The 21,266-nt window shown below is 33.6% G+C and overlaps 2 protein-coding genes across 6 annotated transcripts; both read left to right on the top strand.

Moving 5' to 3' along the window:
- Window positions 1–12,897: 12,897 nt before the first annotated feature.
- Window positions 12,898–15,059, top strand: LOC132167271 (uncharacterized). 2 transcript variants are annotated; one of them, XR_009438669.1, is made up of 4 exons: window positions 12,898–13,414; window positions 14,088–14,400; window positions 14,562–14,661; window positions 14,795–15,059. XR_009438669.1 is itself a non-coding variant. In XM_059578184.1 (2 exons), exons 1-2 carry the CDS (start codon window positions 12,943–12,945, stop codon window positions 14,165–14,167), a joined length of 552 nt encoding a protein of 183 aa, XP_059434167.1. In that variant the 5' UTR covers window positions 12,898–12,942; the 3' UTR covers window positions 14,168–14,522. The 2 variants fall into 2 exon arrangements, 1 of the variants encoding a protein (XP_059434167.1); XM_059578184.1 differs by lacking the exons at window positions 14,562–14,661; window positions 14,795–15,059 and having other exon boundaries at window positions 14,088–14,522.
- A 2,054-nt stretch (window positions 15,060–17,113) lies between these two features.
- On the top strand, window positions 17,114–20,330 carry LOC132186738 (pentatricopeptide repeat-containing protein At3g06920-like). 4 transcript variants are annotated; one of them, XM_059600793.1, is made up of 3 exons: window positions 17,114–19,069; window positions 19,167–19,354; window positions 20,280–20,330. In XM_059600793.1, exon 1 carries the CDS (start codon window positions 17,292–17,294, stop codon window positions 19,032–19,034), a length of 1,743 nt encoding a protein of 580 aa, XP_059456776.1. In that variant the 5' UTR covers window positions 17,114–17,291; the 3' UTR covers window positions 19,035–19,069; window positions 19,167–19,354; window positions 20,280–20,330. The 4 variants fall into 4 exon arrangements, with proteins under 4 accessions (XP_059456776.1, XP_059456768.1, XP_059456760.1 ...); XM_059600785.1 differs by having other exon boundaries at window positions 17,115–19,069; window positions 19,182–19,354; XM_059600777.1 differs by having other exon boundaries at window positions 17,115–19,354; window positions 20,295–20,330.
- Window positions 20,331–21,266: the final 936 nt, after the last annotated feature.

Genomic DNA, 21,266 nt, shown 5'->3' with positions numbered 1-21,266 from the left:
TAATTTATTTGGTTTCCTTTCCTTTTCTCTCCCCTTCAAGAGAGAGAGAGAAAGCTGTTCTTTTCTTTTCTTTTCTTTTTTCTAATTAAATGCGGGAAAAGAGGAAGATATATCTTACACAGTTGGGAGGTATATTCAAGAAGATAACTTGAAAGTAACACAAACATTAATAACTGAAAAGATCGAGTGATGTGTGAGTTGTGTATGCTGTGGCTACAAATCTCCATAGCCAAATCCCTATCACATGTCAAATACCAAATTATCAACAAAATTAGATGTGATCATGTGAACACCACGACAGCTTTTGTACCCTATATGCACCAAACCCCCTTCTATTGGCACATAGCATATATATATATATAATAAGATGTGAATTGAATTAAAAACATCAAAGCATATTGATTAGGTCAAATGTGAAAAGGAAATGAGACACAAACAGCAGCAAAACTTGAAGAACAATATAAACCCTTGTAATTGTCAGAGAACAGGTCAACAAAACTAGATCATAGAGTTAATCATAGAAGATTGTCTTTTTTAATAGCCACCCACTAGCTAGCATCAAGATATGGCATCCAAAGATTCCCCAATCTTTAGGGTGTAAATAAAAAAGCACTTTTCACTTTTTTAAAGTGTCAAAAGTTGCTCATTAATCTTTGGACTAATCATTGCATGCACATAAAAAATAAAAAAACAAAAAATATAAAAGGGCATTATTCTTTTTTTTTTTTTTATACTTATACCTCTGATGGTAGAATATAGAAAAAGGTTGTTTGGTCCCATACATAAAACAAGAACTATATACTATTTAATGTAAAACCATTGCATAATTGGTTGGATTGGAGAGAGATTACAAAAGAACTCTCTATAAATATCTTATAAGGTTAATATTCTTCTACTACAAGGTACACACCTAGCATTGTGCAACAACATGATCATTTGATTTGATACACGCATCTTCGATTTTGTTTTATCGTATTTAATGGTGTATGTGATGCCCGCATTCTTTATAAGTTTTAAAATATATTGTAACATATTTACAATGCAACAACGTAAATACCGTTAGATCTATTAAATTTAACATAAAACATGAAATGAATTCCCTTTATTTCGCTGTTGAATTTCATAAAAATTCAAATGAAATGCAATCTCACCCAACAAAAACCTCCACCTATTTTCGGACTTAAATTCTTTTCATTTCAAATGAAATGGAGATGAACAAGTTAGTTGTTTTTAAGGAGGACAATTGTCATTTTATTTTTTATTTTGGATAAAAATACTCTTTTAAAACAACTAAATGAATATGCTTCTATTAAGCTACATCAGAATAACATGAAATCTTGATCATAAACGTTAGAGAAATGCTAGAATTTAATAAAACTTTCACATTTGTTCATCAAAATCATAGGTGGCAAAATGCATATGGCCCAAATTGATGGCAAATGACACTTTACCACCTAAAATTTTGAGGGGTCATGATTCACAGCACGTCAGACAATTTTTTTTAAAAAAATAAATGGCCGGCGTGCATGGCACGATGGCGTTGTGTTTAGCTTTACCGAAATTTTGATGGACAAAATATGAGACTTTTATTAGATTCTAGCGTAAGCCGAAATTTTTTGCATAGGTGGCAGAAAACAATTGGGCCAAAAAATGATGAGCATTATTTGAATGCTGTTGTGGCAATATCATAATGGAAGTGCTTGCGGGGTCCACTCTCACCTGTAATAATTAATTTTGGTCCTCAAAAATGCTGACTCGTGTTTCCCGCTGAATTATTGGCCGCCTAGCCTACAGGCCACGTGGGTTGTTGGCCTGTTGTTGTCGTATTGCAGTGCGGCCCACTGATGAGGCCCCACGTGGAAAAAATTGTGTATCACGTTATGCATGACCATGTCGTTCCACGTCATGAGTTTCACATGCACGCTGCCGTGTACGCATGCATGATGGTGCGCATACATACATGCACAATATGGATATACACAAGGAAGAGATAATTAATGGATAAAAGAGGTGGAAATTAAATTACAACCAATAAAAATAAATGGATAAAAGAGGAGCAAAATACCAAAAAAAAATTAATAATAAATGGACAAAAAGGGGGACCACCAAGCCAAGAGATGAATGGATAATAAGGTTTTTTTTTTTTTTTTTTTAAAGCAGCTGAGAAGTTTAGTTTGGTTGGCTTTAATCTAAAATCTTGCATAGGAGTAGCTTGTCACTATCTTGGTGTATTTTAAGTAGAAAAGACTCTTTGATCTGAAAATACAAGGTTAATTTGTGCATATATTGGGGGCTCCATGGTGTGGATATACTTTGGGGGCTTTTTGGGCTTCTTAGCAACTGAGCTTTGAAGTTGCGATCCTCTGGTAGTTCTCCAATTTTCTTGGATGGTTCCCGTCAACCGATCTATGAGAACTAGTTAATTAGTTGAATTGGGTATGGTGGTTGATGGACCACCAAGGTTGGGCCTTAGAGACTCATCGGCAGTACGGCCCACATTGCCGTACGTTATTATTGGAAATCATACTATATATATTCGATTTTTTATTTGAGTAATGTTAAAAATTACAATTTTATTTCAAAACTATTGATCCTACAATGTTAAGTGGCGGTTCCAACCAACTATTGATTTTTTTTTTTTTTTCAATAAGGATTATTGATCCAAGGCTTGGTTAAAATTGTCACATCGATCAACACTGTTGAATAAAAATTGAAGTTTCTAACATTTTTATTTTACTGTTAGCATTTTGAAAACTTTGATATTTGGGTTTGTCCTAATGATTATACACCTTGCAAGCTTGATAATGTGCAATTTGATCCAGGCCTTTGCTTCAAACCGTTGCTATTACAAAAATGTTGTATGATTAGGACCCTAAATATATTTATAAATGGAAAAAAATAATAATAATAAAAAATTAGAGTATTACAGTTTTTTGTTACAATCATGTATAAACTAACATGACGGTTCATGTGACAATGTCACAATCAAAATTAATTATTTAATTGCTGATATGGTAAGTATCACGTAGGCTTACAAACTGATATGACAATTGAAATGGCACTGTCACGCCAATTTATAAAAGACTTAGAGAATGTTTAGTATATGAAATAAATCCCTAGAATAGAATAATTGTTCATATATATAGATAATATAATAGTTATTCCATTGTTTGGTTGGTTGGTTTTTTATTAATGAGAATAATTATTTCATAGGAATGACTATTCCACAAAATAAGGAATTTCCTCTCATGTGGGAATAACACATCAATTATAAATTTACCTCCTTTATAAGTTGCTTTAATTTGCATAGAACAACTTCAATATTGGTGTATATATGGCCGATTGATCAATACTCTCAGAAATTCTTGAAGTGTTACCTCCTTTTAAAGTTGGTCAGCTTTCGAGATTCACAAAATTAATTTTCGTGCTTACAATTAGTCACGAAAAGTGTTACACGTCCATTTTTTGTTTATCTTTTTTTTTTTTTTTCTTATTTTACAAATTCATCATTAAATTCATAGAATTTATGTGGGGTCTCACAGATTCAACAGTAAGTTTTTTCATATCTTATAAAGAGGAAAACAAAAAATAGACAAAATGAAACCAAATATTTCTCATTTATCCAAATGGGTTGCTGTTATGATATCATTTTCTAATAGCTTTCTTAGTTGTATTTTTCTTTTACTGTATCTTTCTTTGGACAGTGGCAAAGATCCGCTATATATATATATATATATATATATATCGGATTGGAATTTGGAGGTGTGGGTTGGGGGACAAGTTAATTGCAGAAAAAAACAGGTTTGTTTAACTTTATGTTGTACAAACTATGAACCATTATCATCATGCATCACCTTCATGTTGGAAGAAAGTGCAATCCATTCAAATCACAACCAACAAAATTTATTTATCTTTTTTTTTTTCTGGCTCTTCTGTGTCTACAGATAAAGATGAACAACTCTATCCTTTTTATAGATGTTATGCCTGCCTGCCTGCCTGCCTGCCGGCATACACTATTCTGCTGCAATTAATAGTTTCCATGAATTTCACAATCATATACACCTAAGAATAATATGTTTTACTTAAAAAAAAATGAAGAAGATTAGCTGAATTGCTAGCCGAGACAAATTGATGGTGTCTTTGAACAATGAATATGGAAGGGTTAGAGGCATCATTGAGTAAGATACGGAATCAAATCTTTAAGGTAGAAGCATGCACATGACCGTTGAAATCAAGGTCTAGCTACCCATATCCATATTGTATTAATTAATTATATAAAATACATGGATATATTTATATGTATGACATGGTGACGCAGCCTAGCTATATAATTTACTTTTTTAATATATTATTACCCTTTTACACCTACGCTACAGTGATTTGGAATTGGACCCATTTGTCAATTCTCACTCAACTTCCCATCACTTTCCTTAATTATATAATAATATTAGTGCTATTATATATATATTTATATATATATATATATATATATATATATTGAAATATAACATCTCTTAAGTACACCATAAGACATGTAGTTTCGTACGTATTGGTGGTGTTAATCAACATTTTGGTGGCCATGCATATGCAGGAGATTGGTCATTCATGCGGGTGAAATAAAACTCAGCACGCCAGACAAATTTTTTTTTTTTAATATTTTAATAAAAAATAAAAAAATTTGTCTGGCGTGCTGAGTCAGTATCACGACCCCATTCATACAAGCTAGGAACCCGGCACACATTTTTTGAAATTTTTTTTAAAAAAATTTATATAAAAAAAAAAAATATGATAGTTGAATGAAAATAAGGCGGTGATGAAATTTTGAACAACGAGGAATGTGTGATACAATATTTTTTTTTGTTCATTGATCAGCTATAGACTACAAGATTATCGTGTGAAAAATCCTACTTTTTTGTTGTGTACTAATTGTTTCCTTGGTTTGAATGGTTTGAATTGCATGTTCATCTTAGAAGCAAACAAGTTGATTTGACTCAAATCAAATCATTTGAGTCATATTATAATGATTTTGAGTACCACTTTCTTTTTTTTATACGTACTTTTACTTTGGTGTGCTTACATTACTTAATTTATATATAGTTGATAATGATTTTGTTTTTCCTTTCACATAGGTTAATTTGGGTTTGCAATTTTCAAGACTTGCGGTTTAAAAGTAACGATTTTAAAACGTGTGATTTGAAAATGCGATTTTTAAAAACACATTTAAGCATTTGGTAAAATCACCGTTTAGTCTTTAAAATTATTATGATTTGAAAACGCAAATTTTCTTTGTTCTCAAATTGCAATGTTTAAAAAATACACTTTTAAACAATATATTTCTTTTTACAATTTAGTTTAAAATCATATTTTTAGGGTATGAAATCGCAGTGCTAAACATGTTCTAGAACTAATGAAATCGCTCAACATTATATTGAGTTGGGACACAATTCAAGTTGAGGCAACTCTATGAATAGGCTTGGTTTTCTTTTGTAAATTTTTGTTCTCCGGTCCGACTTGCAATGCCCTTAAGTCTACCATCCTTAATGATTTTTAGAGACTTAGAGTATGTTTAAGATTGCGTTTAAAAACTTAAAAAGTATATTTAGTGCCTAAAAAGATGTCCTAAACAAAAACCTGACTTGTTTTGTATAAAATTTCAAAGTACTTTGATTTTTTTACTCTAAAGGCTTGTTTGAGATTGTATTAGAAAAGGTAACAAGTATTTTTAATACATAGAAAGTTGTGCCAAACAGTTGGCATGTTTAGTAAAAAATTTCAAAAATATTTATTTGATTTGGTTTGGATAGGGGTTGAAGGGTCTTATGACAGTCATGCCCCTACTCATGCCTTATTTAACTACCTTTATTGGCGGTCAAAATTCTTGGTGTTCATGTCGAGAATCCATAGTACTACGTCAACCATTTAATGCATTCCCTATTTATTTATGTTTTCTTTGTTTATTTTTGGGCTTATTGTTGGGTTGCCAAGCCCTTTTTTGTTGTAGTCCTTAAAAAAAAAAAAAAAAAACTGCTATTTGTTATTTAAATCGATTATTGGATCTTTAATTCTTTAAAACCCACATCTTCACCCATGTGTGTTATACATATCTCATAGTTGATTTTTAAAAAGTTGGATGGGAAAATGACAAGAGAATAACGTTTAGACTTTCTCTAGATAAAACATTCAGCTGGAGTAGCTCATGCATAAGCAACAATGTATTGTAATGTAGCAGAAGAATCCGTTGTTTCAACTACTACAATCATGTATTTCATTGTCCTTTAAAATAAATAGTATTTTAAGTTATTTGTTAATATATTTATTTTAGTAACAAAAAAAAAAAAAACAAGAAATAAAACCACAAACAAACATGTCCGCTTCTGCAATAAGTAGTTCAATGCATGATTCCAACCACAATAGCCTAGCTAGGGTTGATTACCCATATTTGTTTTGATTTTGATTTTGGTTAAATCCTTACTGAGAAAACAAAAATACTGAAATACCTCCTTTATAAAATAAAAAATAAAAAAAGGGAAAAAATATATATATATACATGCGTGGCCATGGGTCGTTATTTTTCTAATTATTGTTTAAAAAATTTAAAAATTAATTTGTTTATTTTATTTTTATTTTTTAAAAAAACAAAGAGTATATCTGTACTTTTATAAATTTTATGGGAGTATAACGAACAATTACATGATAGTTTAGGAGATCAATTAAGTGAAGTTTCTTCAAAATTTATGAGTAAAGAATTAACAAAAAAATTCCAAACACAAAATACAAGTAGGTCAGAATTGTTCTAGTCGATCAGATTGTTGGGTCAATTTAGCTATAAAACACTAAAAAAACTCAATTCTTTCACCTTGAAAGCACACAATGTCCCAAGTCTTGTTTTTTCCTCTGTTTTTTAATAACCCAAAGGAGACCCACATGTATGCTTCACTGGATACCAGGACAAAAAGGTTTTACACATGATGTCCATTAACAATCACATTGCAAAAATAATCTCCACAAAAAAAAAAAAATAAAAAAATAAAAAAAAAAATTCTTTTTTTAAGTTCTATTGTTGAGTTAGATTTGGAGTACTTTCTTATCCTCTTGCAAGGCACAGGATCCCTATTTCCCCTGTGGTCCTCAAAAGGCATTCCCTTTTCATCAGAAAAGTACTTGGCTAAAGAAAAAAAGATTCCTTCCAACAAAAGCAAAGTGAAGATCATGAAAACACTTTGTGGTGTGTTATTTTGTATACATCTTTTTCTCTCACAATTGTTGTCTATGGACCACCTATTTCTTTACTAGGGTTTTTTTTTTTTTTCATATTGTTTAACTAGTTTCCAGTTTCAAGAGCAGCAATCATTTGGGCAGGGTTAGCTAGAGACCAAGGGCAATTATAGAAGAATTTTGTATACCATAAACTCATCTAATAATTTTCTAAAATTCATGGGTGTGTGACAGGTGTCATGTGATAATGCTTTAAAGAAAGCCACACATTTTTTTTTCGTGGTCTCTCATTTTTTTTTTTTTTTTTTTCCATTATGAAATGCTTAGTATTCTTTTTCTCAAACATATATTATTCTTAAACAATACCAATCTACAATAGAGTCAAGGTTCAAAGGACTTCAATCGATAAATCACTATTTATTACAAAAATTCATAGTTGATATATATAATAGTAAATTTAATTATTTAAAACATATGTTTTTCTTTGTTCTGTATGTAACAACAATAGTGATTTTTTTTAACGGAAATTTGAGGATTTCATTGATTAAAGATCATGAGCATAAAGCTCTTACAGTACAAAGCATAAAGTTCTGCAAAAATTATAATTACATACTATGAGGTTATAAAGTCATAGATATAAACAAAAATTCTTACAAATAAGTGTTATCTATAACTTCAATCTTCCGCTAACCCATTTACAAATACAGTTAAAGAGCAGATCTACTCCGAGCAAACTAAATCTAAGACATGAGTAGCCAAATTTTCTAACAAAAATTATTTAAACCAGCCGTGAGAGATAACCCCTCACATCTAATTATCCAGGCCATGAGAAATAACTCTTCACACCTAATTATTCCTCATCACTTATGACGACAGATCTAGAGAGAATGAACCTCTTATTTAAAATAAAAAACACAAACAAACAATCAGCAAGCAGCAGCAGCGGCCGGGAGGATATGAACGGCACAACACGGTGGAAGGTGGATGGACTCATAGCGGAAAGGCTGAAGTTGCTGATCTGGTCCGAAAACACTTACAAAAAAAGGGAGGGTAGGAGGTTAGGAGCGGGGAGAAGAAGGGGAAGGGCCCTCCTCTTCTCAAAACTGTTAAAAATTTTGCTTTTTTTTGTCTTTTGTTTTCTCTTCTCAAAACAAAAAACAAAAAAATTAATAAACAAAACAAACACAAAACACTCCTAAAAATGCATCACGTTACATTATAACACTTTTTCAAACGAAAAACGATAAACACTATTCAAAAACACATTAACAAATACAGCCAAAAGAAACACTTTAAAGAATTATAAATTAAAAATATAAAATAAAATAAAAAAAAGGTAAAAGTAAAAACACATCCATCAAAGAGTTGGATGTCATTTTTTACTGAGAAAGATTAAAATGATATTTGAAAATATAAGAATGTGGAATGAAATATCCTTTGAATGGCTATTTTTTCAGAATGGCTATTTGAAGTGTTAGATCCTTATCATATACTCTCTAATACCAAAGTTATTATATTCCACCTTATTTCATTCTTTATAAAAACTGTTCTTCTTTTTTTTTTTTTTTTTTAATGAAATAGTTATTGTGCATACTAAACAAAACCTTAGTCTTATTTTGTGGGTATTACTCTAGTAGCGTGCTTTACATCCGGGGATGAAAACGTTGGAGAATCAAGGGTCGAAGCATGTGGAACAACTTCACTCATATCCAATTTCGGAGCAAGAGAGGGACGGAGCAAGAGAGGGACCGGAATTTATCTTTATGCTGTTAATTTTTTCTAAATGTATGAAAATAACCATAAGGTTTATAATTATATATGAATTGGGAAATATTTGAAGATGAAATAGGGTTTGGTTTCTTGCTCAACCAGACTTCAAAAAGTTCATAGCAACAAGCCTTCCATTTGGCAAAGTTTTGATTTTAGATTGGGGACCAAGAGAAAGAAAGAGAAAATGATTTGGTATTAGATGGTTTTGGCCTTTCTTTAGCCCTTTGAGGGGGAAATACAACTAAATTATGTCCCTACTATATTAAATTTAACCAAATTCTGGTCAATGACAAATTAATTAGTAGAGGTTGTTTGGAAATATCAAGTATGGTTCAGTTGTGTATCACCATTTTCCAACTAGAAGGGGTTGGGAAATCATTAATTACTGTCCTCTCTTTCTTTTACCCAAAAAATAAAATAAAAAGGAAAGGTACCATATAACTTTTCATGACATAAATGTTGGTACTTGGTATGATATTTGACAATTTGTCAATTACATGTTGGTTGTTTGGGTGAATTTGGGTGATGGGTTTTTGGCAATTGTTTTACCAAACAAAAGGTAATATGTTACTTGGTCTGTTCACCAATGACCATTTGAATATATATATATTTTATTTGGTGCAATGCTTTGAAAATATATTTAAATCCAACATAAAATACAGAAATTAGAAAAACATAAATAGAAATGTAAAAGGGTATACCAAGAATTCGATTGAACGGACATATGTCATTAAAATATGTGATTTTTATATCCATTTTTATTAAGATTAATTTAGTCATTTTTAAAAAATTCATAAAAATTATGTGATTTAATAACAAATGTGAAGTTAATAAACTGAAGTGGAGTAATTTCCTTGGAGTTACATTTTCTCCTATTGACCACACTTTTTTATAACAACCATACCCATAAGGTTATCTAGCAGGCTTATTTAGCTCCTTCTCCTAAAATAAATAGGAGGAATATTACGATTTTTCCTAGTGTTCTCATAATCATACGTGGAAAATGTTATCTAAAAAAGCATAAAAAAACTTATTTTACTGGTCCGTTATGTTTTTTTTTAGAAAACAATATCTAATTAGGATCAAAAAATACCAAGAGAAACCATAACATTTCTCAATAAATAAATTTGGACCCCTAGTAGAACGACGCTTATTTTTCTGCTTACAATCTCATTCACTCCCCTACCCCTTCAATTCATCAAAAACTCAAAAATTGTTTATGTGAAAGGTCATTTGGAGATGTATTATTCATTGAACCTCTGCAAGCAATTTTACTAGCAACTTTTCATCTTATATGTTTTCGCTACTAATCTTCTATTACATAATGGCAAAGACCCTCATTGGTAGACGAGTGCATCTTCTGTGTGGACGTTGCACAAAAGTCACCTTTTGTGCAACCCACACAATGAATGACAACCCTGCATGTAGCAAATTATAAAATAGATATGCCTACATCTGATTATATTCTCATCAATTCATCGTAAATCAAAACCAACAAAGAACAATCCTTCACGCCCAACCCAATTCACCGGATGGAATTTTGGTCTGAAATTGTGCTGAAACCAGCCACCGGCACCACGCCCAATCTACCAGCGTTGAGTCCTGCTAGCGTAGGACATATATTAAAAAAAAAAAAAAAAAAAAAAAAATTTGTTTTTTGGTTAAATTTTTATAAGTTAATATTTAGTTTCTAATGCCTCAAAACTTATTTTTTTATTCAAAACTAAAATCTAAGGGTGGAAGGTGAACCCTTTAGAAATGGTATCACCCAAAAGAGATTCGATCATCCTAAATTTAGTGCTAATACCTCAAAAATTAATAAGCAACTAAATTTAGGCTGGATGCGGATTCTTGAAGTCGACTGTGCAGGGAAGAGCAGCGCAGATTGGGCAGCGTGGGCTGGGTAGGGAAGGCTTGTTGCAGCAGAAACCGTCGAGCTTAGTTTGGTTTTGTTTGTTTGGATTTATGAAGAGATTATAATCCAATGTACCAAAACTTATCTTTTAATTGGTAACATGCTGATTTGTCATTTATTGAGTGGGTTGCACAAAAGGTGACTTTTGTGCGACGACCACATTGAAGATATTCTCTTAGTAGACTGGTAGTTAATTTGTGGCCTATTTTGTTATACTAATGGGCTTACATTTCTCTTCTTGTAGTGCCATTTTTTTAAAAAATCTCTAGCCAATAGCACTGTATTTATTTCTTCTGTTTGGTAACTTTGGTGTATCTTCTTTTCAAAGGGATGGCTGTCTTGTTAATATCCGAGTTACGGGCAGAGTTCCCCTTGTGTCCAAACGCTTCGAAAAGGTCCCTTTGCTTATGTGGAATGTGAATTGTTTCCCAAATGAGTAATGATCTACACTACGCGGCGTACAAACAAAACCGATAGCAACATCAACATCAACAACGTGGTGGACCCCACCACCTTAATGGGCCCTACATTAGCTGTTGTCCTACTTCAAGTCTAATCCCAAACCACCACCACCACGTGTCCACTTGTTAGTTTTGTCAATCATCACCTCCACCTGTACAGCTGTCGCCGTTCACATTATCAATAGCAACCCACATCCACATGCAGTCATGCATGTCATATATATGGACACATATTCCATTCATCATCATCATCATCAAACCCATACATACATTCCTAAATGAAAAAAAATAATAATTTAGTGGAATAATGGAAATCATTTCAAATAAATTTATAATACCTCTCAAATTTTGTTTAAGTTAGGGGAGTGTCTTTTATCTATAACTTTTACTTTAATTTTTTTTTTTAAATTGACATGATAGTTTTAGTAAAATAATTAAGTAGAAAAGTATGAACTCCATTCATTAATTCTTTGTATTTTTGTCTTTTGTTTTATGTTCGGAAAATAAAAAGAGAAATTATTGGTATTAATAATTTGCTATATATATATATATATATATATATATATATATTTTATATTCTCTTAAAAATTTAATAAATCAACCAGTAAATTTGTGGGAATTCACATAAGTCCACAAATAATATAAGAGAAATATGACAAAATATGAAAATATTGACACCAATCATTTCTCAAATAAAAACATTAACAAATAATTCAAAACACAAAACACTCATCTAAAATACACAAACCATGTCCCCAAGGGGCTTAATCGGCAGTGAATCACGCCTCATGAAGCGGAAGTCATTAGTTTGAATTCTCCGTCCCCTTCCCCTGGTGTGGATATGTAAAAAAAAAAAAAAAAAAACACACAAACCATTCATCCAAACTCAAAAACAATTTTGATATTTATGTCACGAGTAATGATATAAGGAGCACTAGAGTCTTCATAGAGTCGTCCCAAATATGATATAACTTTTAAAATCATCAATAAATTGAAATTCAATAATTGACCATATCAAATTCAATAATGATTTTAAAAATCACATCACATTTAGAAAGACTATAATCTTTCTTATATCATTATTCTATAATCACATATAACACTTTTTTTTTTCAAACAAAAACAAAAACAAAAAAAATAATCAAAAACATGTTAAATGACAAAGTTTGTAGTCGGCTTGGTAATACCCAAATATTTCTATATGGCATTTAAGATTAAAAATCACATTCAATCTATTATTAGCTTTATTTTCTCTGTTATAGAAGATACTTAATATATATTTATGGTCTAAATGATTAAAATATACATACTTATGGAAGGTGCTTGATATATATATATATATATTTATTATCCACATCTAATTAAGTTCTATTTCGGTGGAGATAAGTCCGAAATGTTTGCTCAGAAAACAAGAGATAAGCACAAAATTTCGTAAAACATTTATTTTTCAAAAATAAATTAGAAAAAAGAAAAAAAAAGAAAAAAAGAAAAAGAAAAAGCTGTTAGCCTTCTGCTTTAAAAACAGCCTTCCCACCTCTCACAAACACCTTACAGAGAAAGCTGAGAGACAGAAAGAGAGAGATGGGAGGCTTTCCATGTGAATCTGAATCTTGGGTTACCTCCACAACCTCAGTCCACCAAAGCCCAGAAAATGAAGCCTTGGAAAACCACCACCAAAGCACTTCTACTGGGTTTCTCAACCAAGACGAAGAGTGGGCAAAACTGAATATTAATAACACGAAGAAGAAGAAAAACCAGGTGTTGCTTGAAGGCTACGTGGAGGCTGCCGATGAGGACGATCTGACAAGGACCAAAAGCTTGACGGGTGAGGATCTGGATGAGCTCAGAGGGTGCTTGGATCTTGGCTTTGGGTTCAGCTACGATGAAATTCCTGAGCTCTGTAACACCTTGCCTGCGCTTGAGCTCTGCTATTCCATGAGCCAGAAGTTCATGGATGAGCACCAGAAGTCTCCGGAGAGTGCTCAGTCGCCGGCCTCGGACTCGTGCTCGTCCGTGTCGAGCCCGATTGCCAACTGGAGGATCTCTAGTCCTGGTGAGTGATTTGGGTTCGTGGTCTTTTTTATTTTCTTTGGAAAATTTGAATTTTTCTTGTTAATGGGAGGTCTTGCTTTGGGTTGATGGTTGATCTGCTTGGGATGGCTTTTGATTAGAATCATGATCTGGGTTTTTTTGATATTTGAAGGGAAATTTTGGTTATCATGGTGGTTTGGTTTGCTTAGGGTGTTCTGTCAACGAAATGTTGACCTGGTTGCTTCGATTTTCGAAGTAATTTGGCTTTAGATTGTGAAAGTTGGTTTATTTGGTTGATCTTCCGTTGTGTTTTGTGATCTTCCAATGATAACTTACAGTGACCAGAGTTATGTGTTGAGTCGTGTACATTGTGTAGATCACTATATTTTAGATGCCTTTTTTATACAGATAAATGTTGGCTAGATTACAAATGAATTTAAGGGTTAATTACTTCAATGTTTGGCGCGGAAGAGAGACATTGCAACCCCTGTGGTTGTTTGGGGGCACAATTCAAATTGATTGGTAGTTAGATGGGTAAATGTAATTTTTCTTTGTTTATCATACATGTTCTTGATCATAGACCTTTTATTTTTCCTGAATTCATTTCCAGTTTACTTTGTGAGCGTCTTTGCGACTTTCAATTCATATAAGCATCAAACATCTGATTCAAACTTTCTGGTGCTTTTCCTTTCCAGGCGACCATCCAGAAGATGTCAAGGCAAGGCTCAAATTTTGGGCGCAGGCTGTGGCATGTACTGTTAGATTATGCAGCTAAAAGAACTAATGGATTCATCAGCAGAGGAAATCATACATTTTCTTTACAATTGGAAGCCGTTAGCCTGGAGCTTCGTGTGGAGCTTGCGCTTCACTTGTCCTCCGGGACTAACTTTTTTCAGGAATGAATGTTCCTGCTATTTTTTAGCTGGAAATGGACCTGCTAAAACCTGTTGATGATGATGGGTCGGCTTTAATGAAGAAGAAGAAGAAGAAGAGGAGGAAAAGTTTCAGGTTTGAATTTAACCAAAATCCAAAATGGGTCTGACTTAATTTTTCCCAAGCTAAGATTTATTATTTGATGATCGTTGTATCCAGCACTTGAAAATAAACAATGAAATGAATAAATTTATCCATCTTCAGCATGTTCAATTTACTTTTAGTCAGTCTTATAGGTGGCTGAGAATTCCAAACTTAGCTGTTGGCTCTATGCAGCAGCGAGAGCCTCCATTTTACAGCTTCACCAGCCCCTTGCAGACCTCTGCATTTGCTGAGGTAACTAACCATTAACAGTTTGTGATTCTTCCGGTGCTCGCTCTCCTGACCCCTATAATGAAAGTTATATGGCTTCTATGATACCAACAATGCTTAACTTGTGCTAACTTATGGTTATCCATCCTATGGATAGATGAATGCCCATGATTCAGCTGCTACTGCAGGAGCAAGGGGAAGAGGGAGAAAAAGGAGTGCTAACTTGTACATCTTCATTCATCACTTCATTTCCCCAACTTATCTCAATTCTTGTGTCACTTTTGTATCCAGAACATGTTTACTGACACTTAACCTTTTTGTTGTTGATAAGTTAAAGCTTGTTTCTGCCAAAGGTGTCAAACCCTGTAAGATAGCTAAGAAATCGAAAGAAACATGCCTGAATTTGGCATGTGATTTTGATAGATTATCTGCTTGTTTCTTTATTGTTAGTAGCAAATTGTACCGAAGCATCTAGAGGCAGCGGCTGCTGGCTGCTGGCTGCTGGCTGCTGCCATGCTTCAAGAGAATTACTAACAAATAATGTGGTATCAAATCAATTTTACCAAAGCATCTAAATTCTCTCATATGAGAATTGATGTGTAGTCTTTCCAAAGCTTCTATGGTTCATCAACCTTTTGAAAAATCTGCATCAGATGGGTCATCACTCATCAGACAGAGTCCACCCTGGATTCTGTAAATTATGGAATATTTGGCGTTCAAGTCTTTGGAATATTGTCATCAGTAATTTCGCACGTTCTTCCGCTTTCCTTTTCTTACGCGGTCAAATATAGTTCTTTGGACGCACGCAACCATAATTCAAACGTTGAATAACGGATATTCTCGGGAGGATACTTACATTACTTTTCACACTGGCGTTTCAAAAACATAATCATCATTGACATTTCCTTTCCTTTTTTAATTCAAAATTTTATTCGAGTGGTCGGTTCACGAGAGGGAACTTTATGACTTTCTGAATATTGAATGAAGCTTCCTATTTATAGAGAATTATAGGGGCATTAATTCTCTGTTTCAGTCATTAATTTAGAATGAACGGTTACGAATGAATCATGTAAACTAACATTGAAAAAAAAAAAAAAAAAGGCAGAACAAAAGAATGGGGGTGGTGATCAAATGTTTAGGGTCGTTGATTACCCAAAATAGCGTGAGGGTGTGTCAGGCTGTCGGCCATTCCCAAAGGGGTAGTTGGCCTCTCCTTCACCTGTAAGAGGGTGGTTGGCCTACCTCTTTAAGGGGAGGGATCCTCCTCTCAAAGTTTATTTAGGGCTGCCGGACCACTCTTTAGGAAAATGTTAGGTGTTCTAGTATTTTTTTTAGTATTCTCTCAATTGTGATGTGCTTTTTAAAATTACCAATAAATTAAAAGTCAATAATAATAATTTCAAATTCAGCGATAATTTTAAAAGTCACATCATAGTTTTTTTTTTTTTTTTTTTTTTTGACATGTCCATCTAAGGGGAGAGGAGTGATTCGAACTAGTGACTTTCACTTTATTAGGCGTGGTCCATAGTCAATTGAGTTACTCCTTGGAGACATAATTACATCACAGTTGAAATGACACAAAGAGAACACTAGAAGAACACCTACCTTCTTTTGGTTATTATGAGAGTGATCTACCTATCCTCAAGCCTCTTTTGAAGTAGTTGGCCACTTCTAAAATAGTTAATTGTGTGGCGCTAGTCACCCTAAATTCATCATCTTCTTTTGATTTGCTTGGCTCTTTCTCTTATGCTTGTTGGCGTGGCTCCTTTTTAGCACTTCATTGCAAAGGGAACAATTGGGATCAAGAGAATGCTTGTTGGCGTGGCTTCTTTTGATTTGCTTGGCTCTTTCTCATTTTACTTTACACAAATGTTTTTATTTTAATTCAGTATTGATCACAAAGTACATTAAATAGTACTCAGCTAATTGATATTGTTTGTTTCCACAGTAAAAAAAGAAAGAAAAAAAGAAGTTGTTGTTGAGGTGTTCGAGCCTCTTTGGGTATCTATTAATCCCATACATACCATAAGTTTGACGATATAATTCAAACTAGAGTTGTGCATAAATCTGGTTCGAGATTTTCTCTATTTTCAGCCAAATAGAGAAGAACTATTGTATGGTGCAAAAGTAAATTAGTGTATATGTTGTTACGTGGTGAATATTACGTTACGTTATTTAAAAATTTTAAATAATGTGAAATTATGTACAACATTAGATGCGACAAAATAAAAATTTAAAATGTAAAATAATTCATTTTCATCTGAAACGGTGAGAATCCTATGAGAGGATTTTAAATAACCCTTCTCTGGGCTTATTTAATGATTAAAACAAATTCACCTAGAATACATCAAAAGAAAAAATAAAAATAAATAAATAAATAATTGAACTATGGAATAATGAATAAGGAAGATTAAATTCCAAGGCCCATGCTTAGAAATTATATCACATTATTGGATATGGATCTTGTGTTAGGAGTTTTAGGCCCAAAATTGGTTTCTAGTGTTAGGAAAATAAATGAAGTTGAAGCTCTGGGCTTTCACCTCGTTACTTGTTCAAGCTTGATTTTAATAAATAAATCATAAGAAACTTAAAGAAATAGTTCCTTGGAGTCTCAGTATTGTTTTGGACGGCCCTCTCACACCCAAATTCGTCTAATGATCCTCAGAGCCAAACATGGAGCTCCCGCTCTTTCTTCAAACCTCTTCAAAATCATCCGATCCTCTCTCAATGCCTCTTCATTTTCTTTATATTCGAAGCCTTATCTCACCACCCCAAAACCCACTCCAAGAAGACCCACTTCACTTGCGGCACGAACACCCTCGCAAATTTCAGAGACTGTAAGTTCTTCTGATGTCAGCTTAATCTGTTCTTTACTTTCTACCCAAACCCATGAATCCGCAATAAATCTTGATAATTTGTTGGAGGGTTTCAAAGAAAAGTTGAACTCTAATCTTGTGCTTGAAATTCTGATGAACTATAAGCAGTTGGGTAGGATTAAGACCTTGGAATTCTTTTCTTGGGCTGGATTGCAAATGGGTTTTCAGTTTGATGACTGTGTGGTTGAGTACGTGGCTGATTTCTTGGGTAGGAGGAAGCTTTTTGATGATATGAAGTGTCTTTTGGCGACCGTTTTCTCGTATAAGGGGCGAGTTTCCTGCAGGGTATTTTCAATTTGTATAAGGTTCTTGGGTAGGCAAGGGAGGGTTAGAGATGCCCTTTGCTTGTTTGAGGAAATGGAATCAAAATTTAGGTGTAAACCTGATAATTTTGTTTACAATAACATGCTTTATGTGCTTTGCAAGAAGGAAAGGTCTGAGGAATTGATTGATTTTGCGCTTATGATTTTTAGGAAAATCAAAGCGCCTGATACATATTCCTATAGTAATATTCTTGTTGGTTTATGTAAATTTGGTAGGTTTGAGACTGCATTTGAAGTTTTTGGTGAAATGCATAGGGCTGGCCTGGTTCCTACTCGGTCTGCTGTGAACACTCTTGTTGGGCAGTTGTGTTTATTGAGTGCAAAAGAGGGAGCTGTCCAGAAAGTTAGAGTTAAAGATGCCTATAGACCCTTTACCATTTTAGTTCCAAATATGGGTGCTAACAGTGGTGCTATACAGCCTGCAGTTGGAGTGTTTTTGGCAGTTCATGAGATGGGTTTATTACCAAGTGCATTTGTTATAAACCAGCTTATTTCAGAACTTTGTCGATTGGGTAAAACGCAAGAAGCTGTTAATGTGTTGAAGGTTGTTGAGGATAGGAAGCTGAGTTGTGTGGAAGAGGGTTACTCTGCTGTCATACAGGCTTTATGTGAATACCGATTGGTAGAGGAAGCTAGTTATTTGTTTGGGAGAATGCTCTCCCGTGGCATGAAGCCAAAGTTGGTAATTTACAATTCTGTTATTTCAATGCTATGCAAATTAGGAAGTTTAGATGATGCTAAACGGGTTTTTGAGATTATGAACAAGAAGAGATGCCTTCCAGATAATTTGACCTATTCTGCATTGATTCATGCTTATGCTGACGCTATGAATTGGGAAACTGCTTATGGCTCGTTGATTGAAATGTTAGGATTGGGCTTGTCTCCACATTTTCACACATATAGTTTAGTGGAAAAACTTTTGAGGGAACATGGGCAGTTGGATTTGTGTTTCAAATTGGAGCAGAAGTTGGACTCTCAGATATTGCAGAAGCTCTGTAAAGCAGGTGAACTAGAGGCTGCATGTGAGAAGCTAAAATCAATGGTTGAAAAGGGTTTTTATCCATCAGGCTATGTAAGGGAGGCTTTTGAACATGCACTTCGAAAGTGCGGAAAATTGAATATAGCTCGTGAATTGCTAGAAAAGATAGATGGACGAATGGTCGACTGCAAACCTGATGAAATAAAAATAAGCTCTTAATAAGCCATCAACAAGAAGTCATTATCAGAAGAATAGTGAGTAGTAGAGTTCTATTCTCATTGTTAATAGTATTTCTATACACGCATGTGACAACTGAAATATTTGAGTATATGTGTACTTGAGCTATGCTAGATTGTTCCTTGCTAGGGGCGAGCAAGAAAATGGAAACCCGACCCTCTCAACAACACCTAACATAAACCAACTTTGTTGGTTTCTGACAATCTAGTGGTTTCTAATAATCAATACGGCCTTAAGTTTTGGGGTTTGGTGATCCGACACACTCGAGCTGCTCAGCCTCAAATCTGAAAATCCTATGTTTGGTAAGTGTTTTGAAAAGTTTTCTTTTGGAGTCGTGATTCAGAGCACACGCCATGCAGGAAATTTTTTTTTTAATATTTTAATGCAAAAAAAAAAAAAAAAAAAAAAATTTGCACTGGCATGCTTGGCACACCGCGTGCTCTTTTACTTCACCCTTTCTTGTGTGTGTTTTGATGTGACAGAAAGTTGAGGAATGTTTTATGTGGGATCCACGTTTGAAAGTGATGTTTGTGGGGTATGCTGAAGAAAATTGTTTGGTAAACTTTTTGAAAAATGTCTCTTGGCCGCAAGGCGTGGCCACACATTGCCACCCCATTTGTCCTATTGAGGGTGGCCGCGTAGTCACCCCCTCTTGGCTGTTGGCCTCTATTCTAATAGGGTGGCCGTGCGACCCTCTCTCTCTCTTTTCTTTTTTCTTTTTTTTTCTTTTTTTTTTCTTTATTTAGCAAAAAATAAGCATGTACTTTCTTAATATTTCGAAAAAAGTTTCCTAAAAATTGTTGTGTTTTGCAAAGTGGTTTGTATTTGATTGTTTGAGAAGTGTTTCGTTTAATAACTTGTTTTTTTAGAAGTGTTTCTTTGTAAAGGGGCTAACCAAACCCCTAAAAAACATCTCGATCTGGTTTTCTAAACCAAATGTATTTTGCATTTCATCTACATTTATCAACCTTTTTAAGCAAGTTAAGCGGCATATACTTTTTAATATGGTTATTTGATTTTTCTTTTAAGTCCTTATGTGACAACACTTGTTTTCTGTTTTGTTGCTTATGCATTGCATGACTCTCTAGAAGAAACACTTTTTTTTTTTTTCCTTTCTATTCTATCTAGAAGAAACACTTGCTTCAATCAAGTTTCGTCTTTTTTCTTAACCAGTTAATCAATACCAAATGCTAATAAGCACTACCCTTTTTCTTCAATTAAGTTCAGTCTTGCTTCACCCAGTGACACGGAAAAAAAAAGGATCAAAATGGAATCTCTGACGCCTTTAATCCTTGCAAGGAAGGTATGCATTTCTCTAATTCTTAAGAAATAGGCAGTCTTCAGAATCTTCTTCTTGTTGACATTTTTGGTTTGAAACTCAAAGTTGCAAGAATTGATGTTATCCCTGAAATTCATCCTCCTAGGATATAGAAACATCACAAATGAACTGATCAAGGCAAACACCTGTGGTCAGGTTGCACCCTGCGTGGTTCTGAGCTTTGGAATCAAATTAGATGGACATGTTTTTGAAATTGTTTGAAGGTATGATAAATTTGTCAGCCTGTTTTAGTAAGTCACTTTATGAACCTTTGCCTTTTACTAGTTAGAACTATATATCAATAGTGCATCTGTGTGGCATCCATTGTGTGCTGTGTGCATTTGAGTGACTTTCTTCTTTTAGTGATAAATTAAAAATGTTAAAAATATGCTTTTGGTCCCTCTAGTTTGTTAGGGGTTTCAATTTGGTCCTGTTACTGATTTTTTTTCAATCACATCTTTATTTATTTATTTATTTTTTAAGTCGTTTTAATGTAGCCCACTTCCTGATGAGAATGCAACCAATGCTATGGAATTTTCTTAGGGGGCATGTTTTTTTATGACATGGCACACTCAATGGTCAATGTGCATTAATGGGAGACCAACATAGCAATGCATCTGACATGTTTAGCCTCGATATCAATAGGCCCGTCTCACTCACTCTCAATTTCAATGGGCGGCATATTCCAATGAGAAATGTTGAGGGTACTAACTCTTTTACTAACAAATAGATATTAATATGATGTAGAGTTTATTCATTGGTATTCGTAGCATTTTTCTTTATTTATTGTTTTGATCATCTCCAATGAATAAGTTTCACATCATGTTAGTACCCATATATTAGTAAAATAGTTAGTACTCCTAGCATTTCTCTATTCTAATATAGTGTGTGAGGAA

The sequence above is a fragment of the Corylus avellana genome, chromosome ca1 (genome assembly GCF_901000735.1).
Source record: "Corylus avellana chromosome ca1, CavTom2PMs-1.0".
In the NCBI taxonomy this organism is placed as follows: Eukaryota; Viridiplantae; Streptophyta; class Magnoliopsida; order Fagales; family Betulaceae; genus Corylus; species Corylus avellana.
The sequence above is the reverse complement of the archived record's forward strand: the minus strand, read 5'-3'. Positions and strand labels throughout refer to the sequence as shown.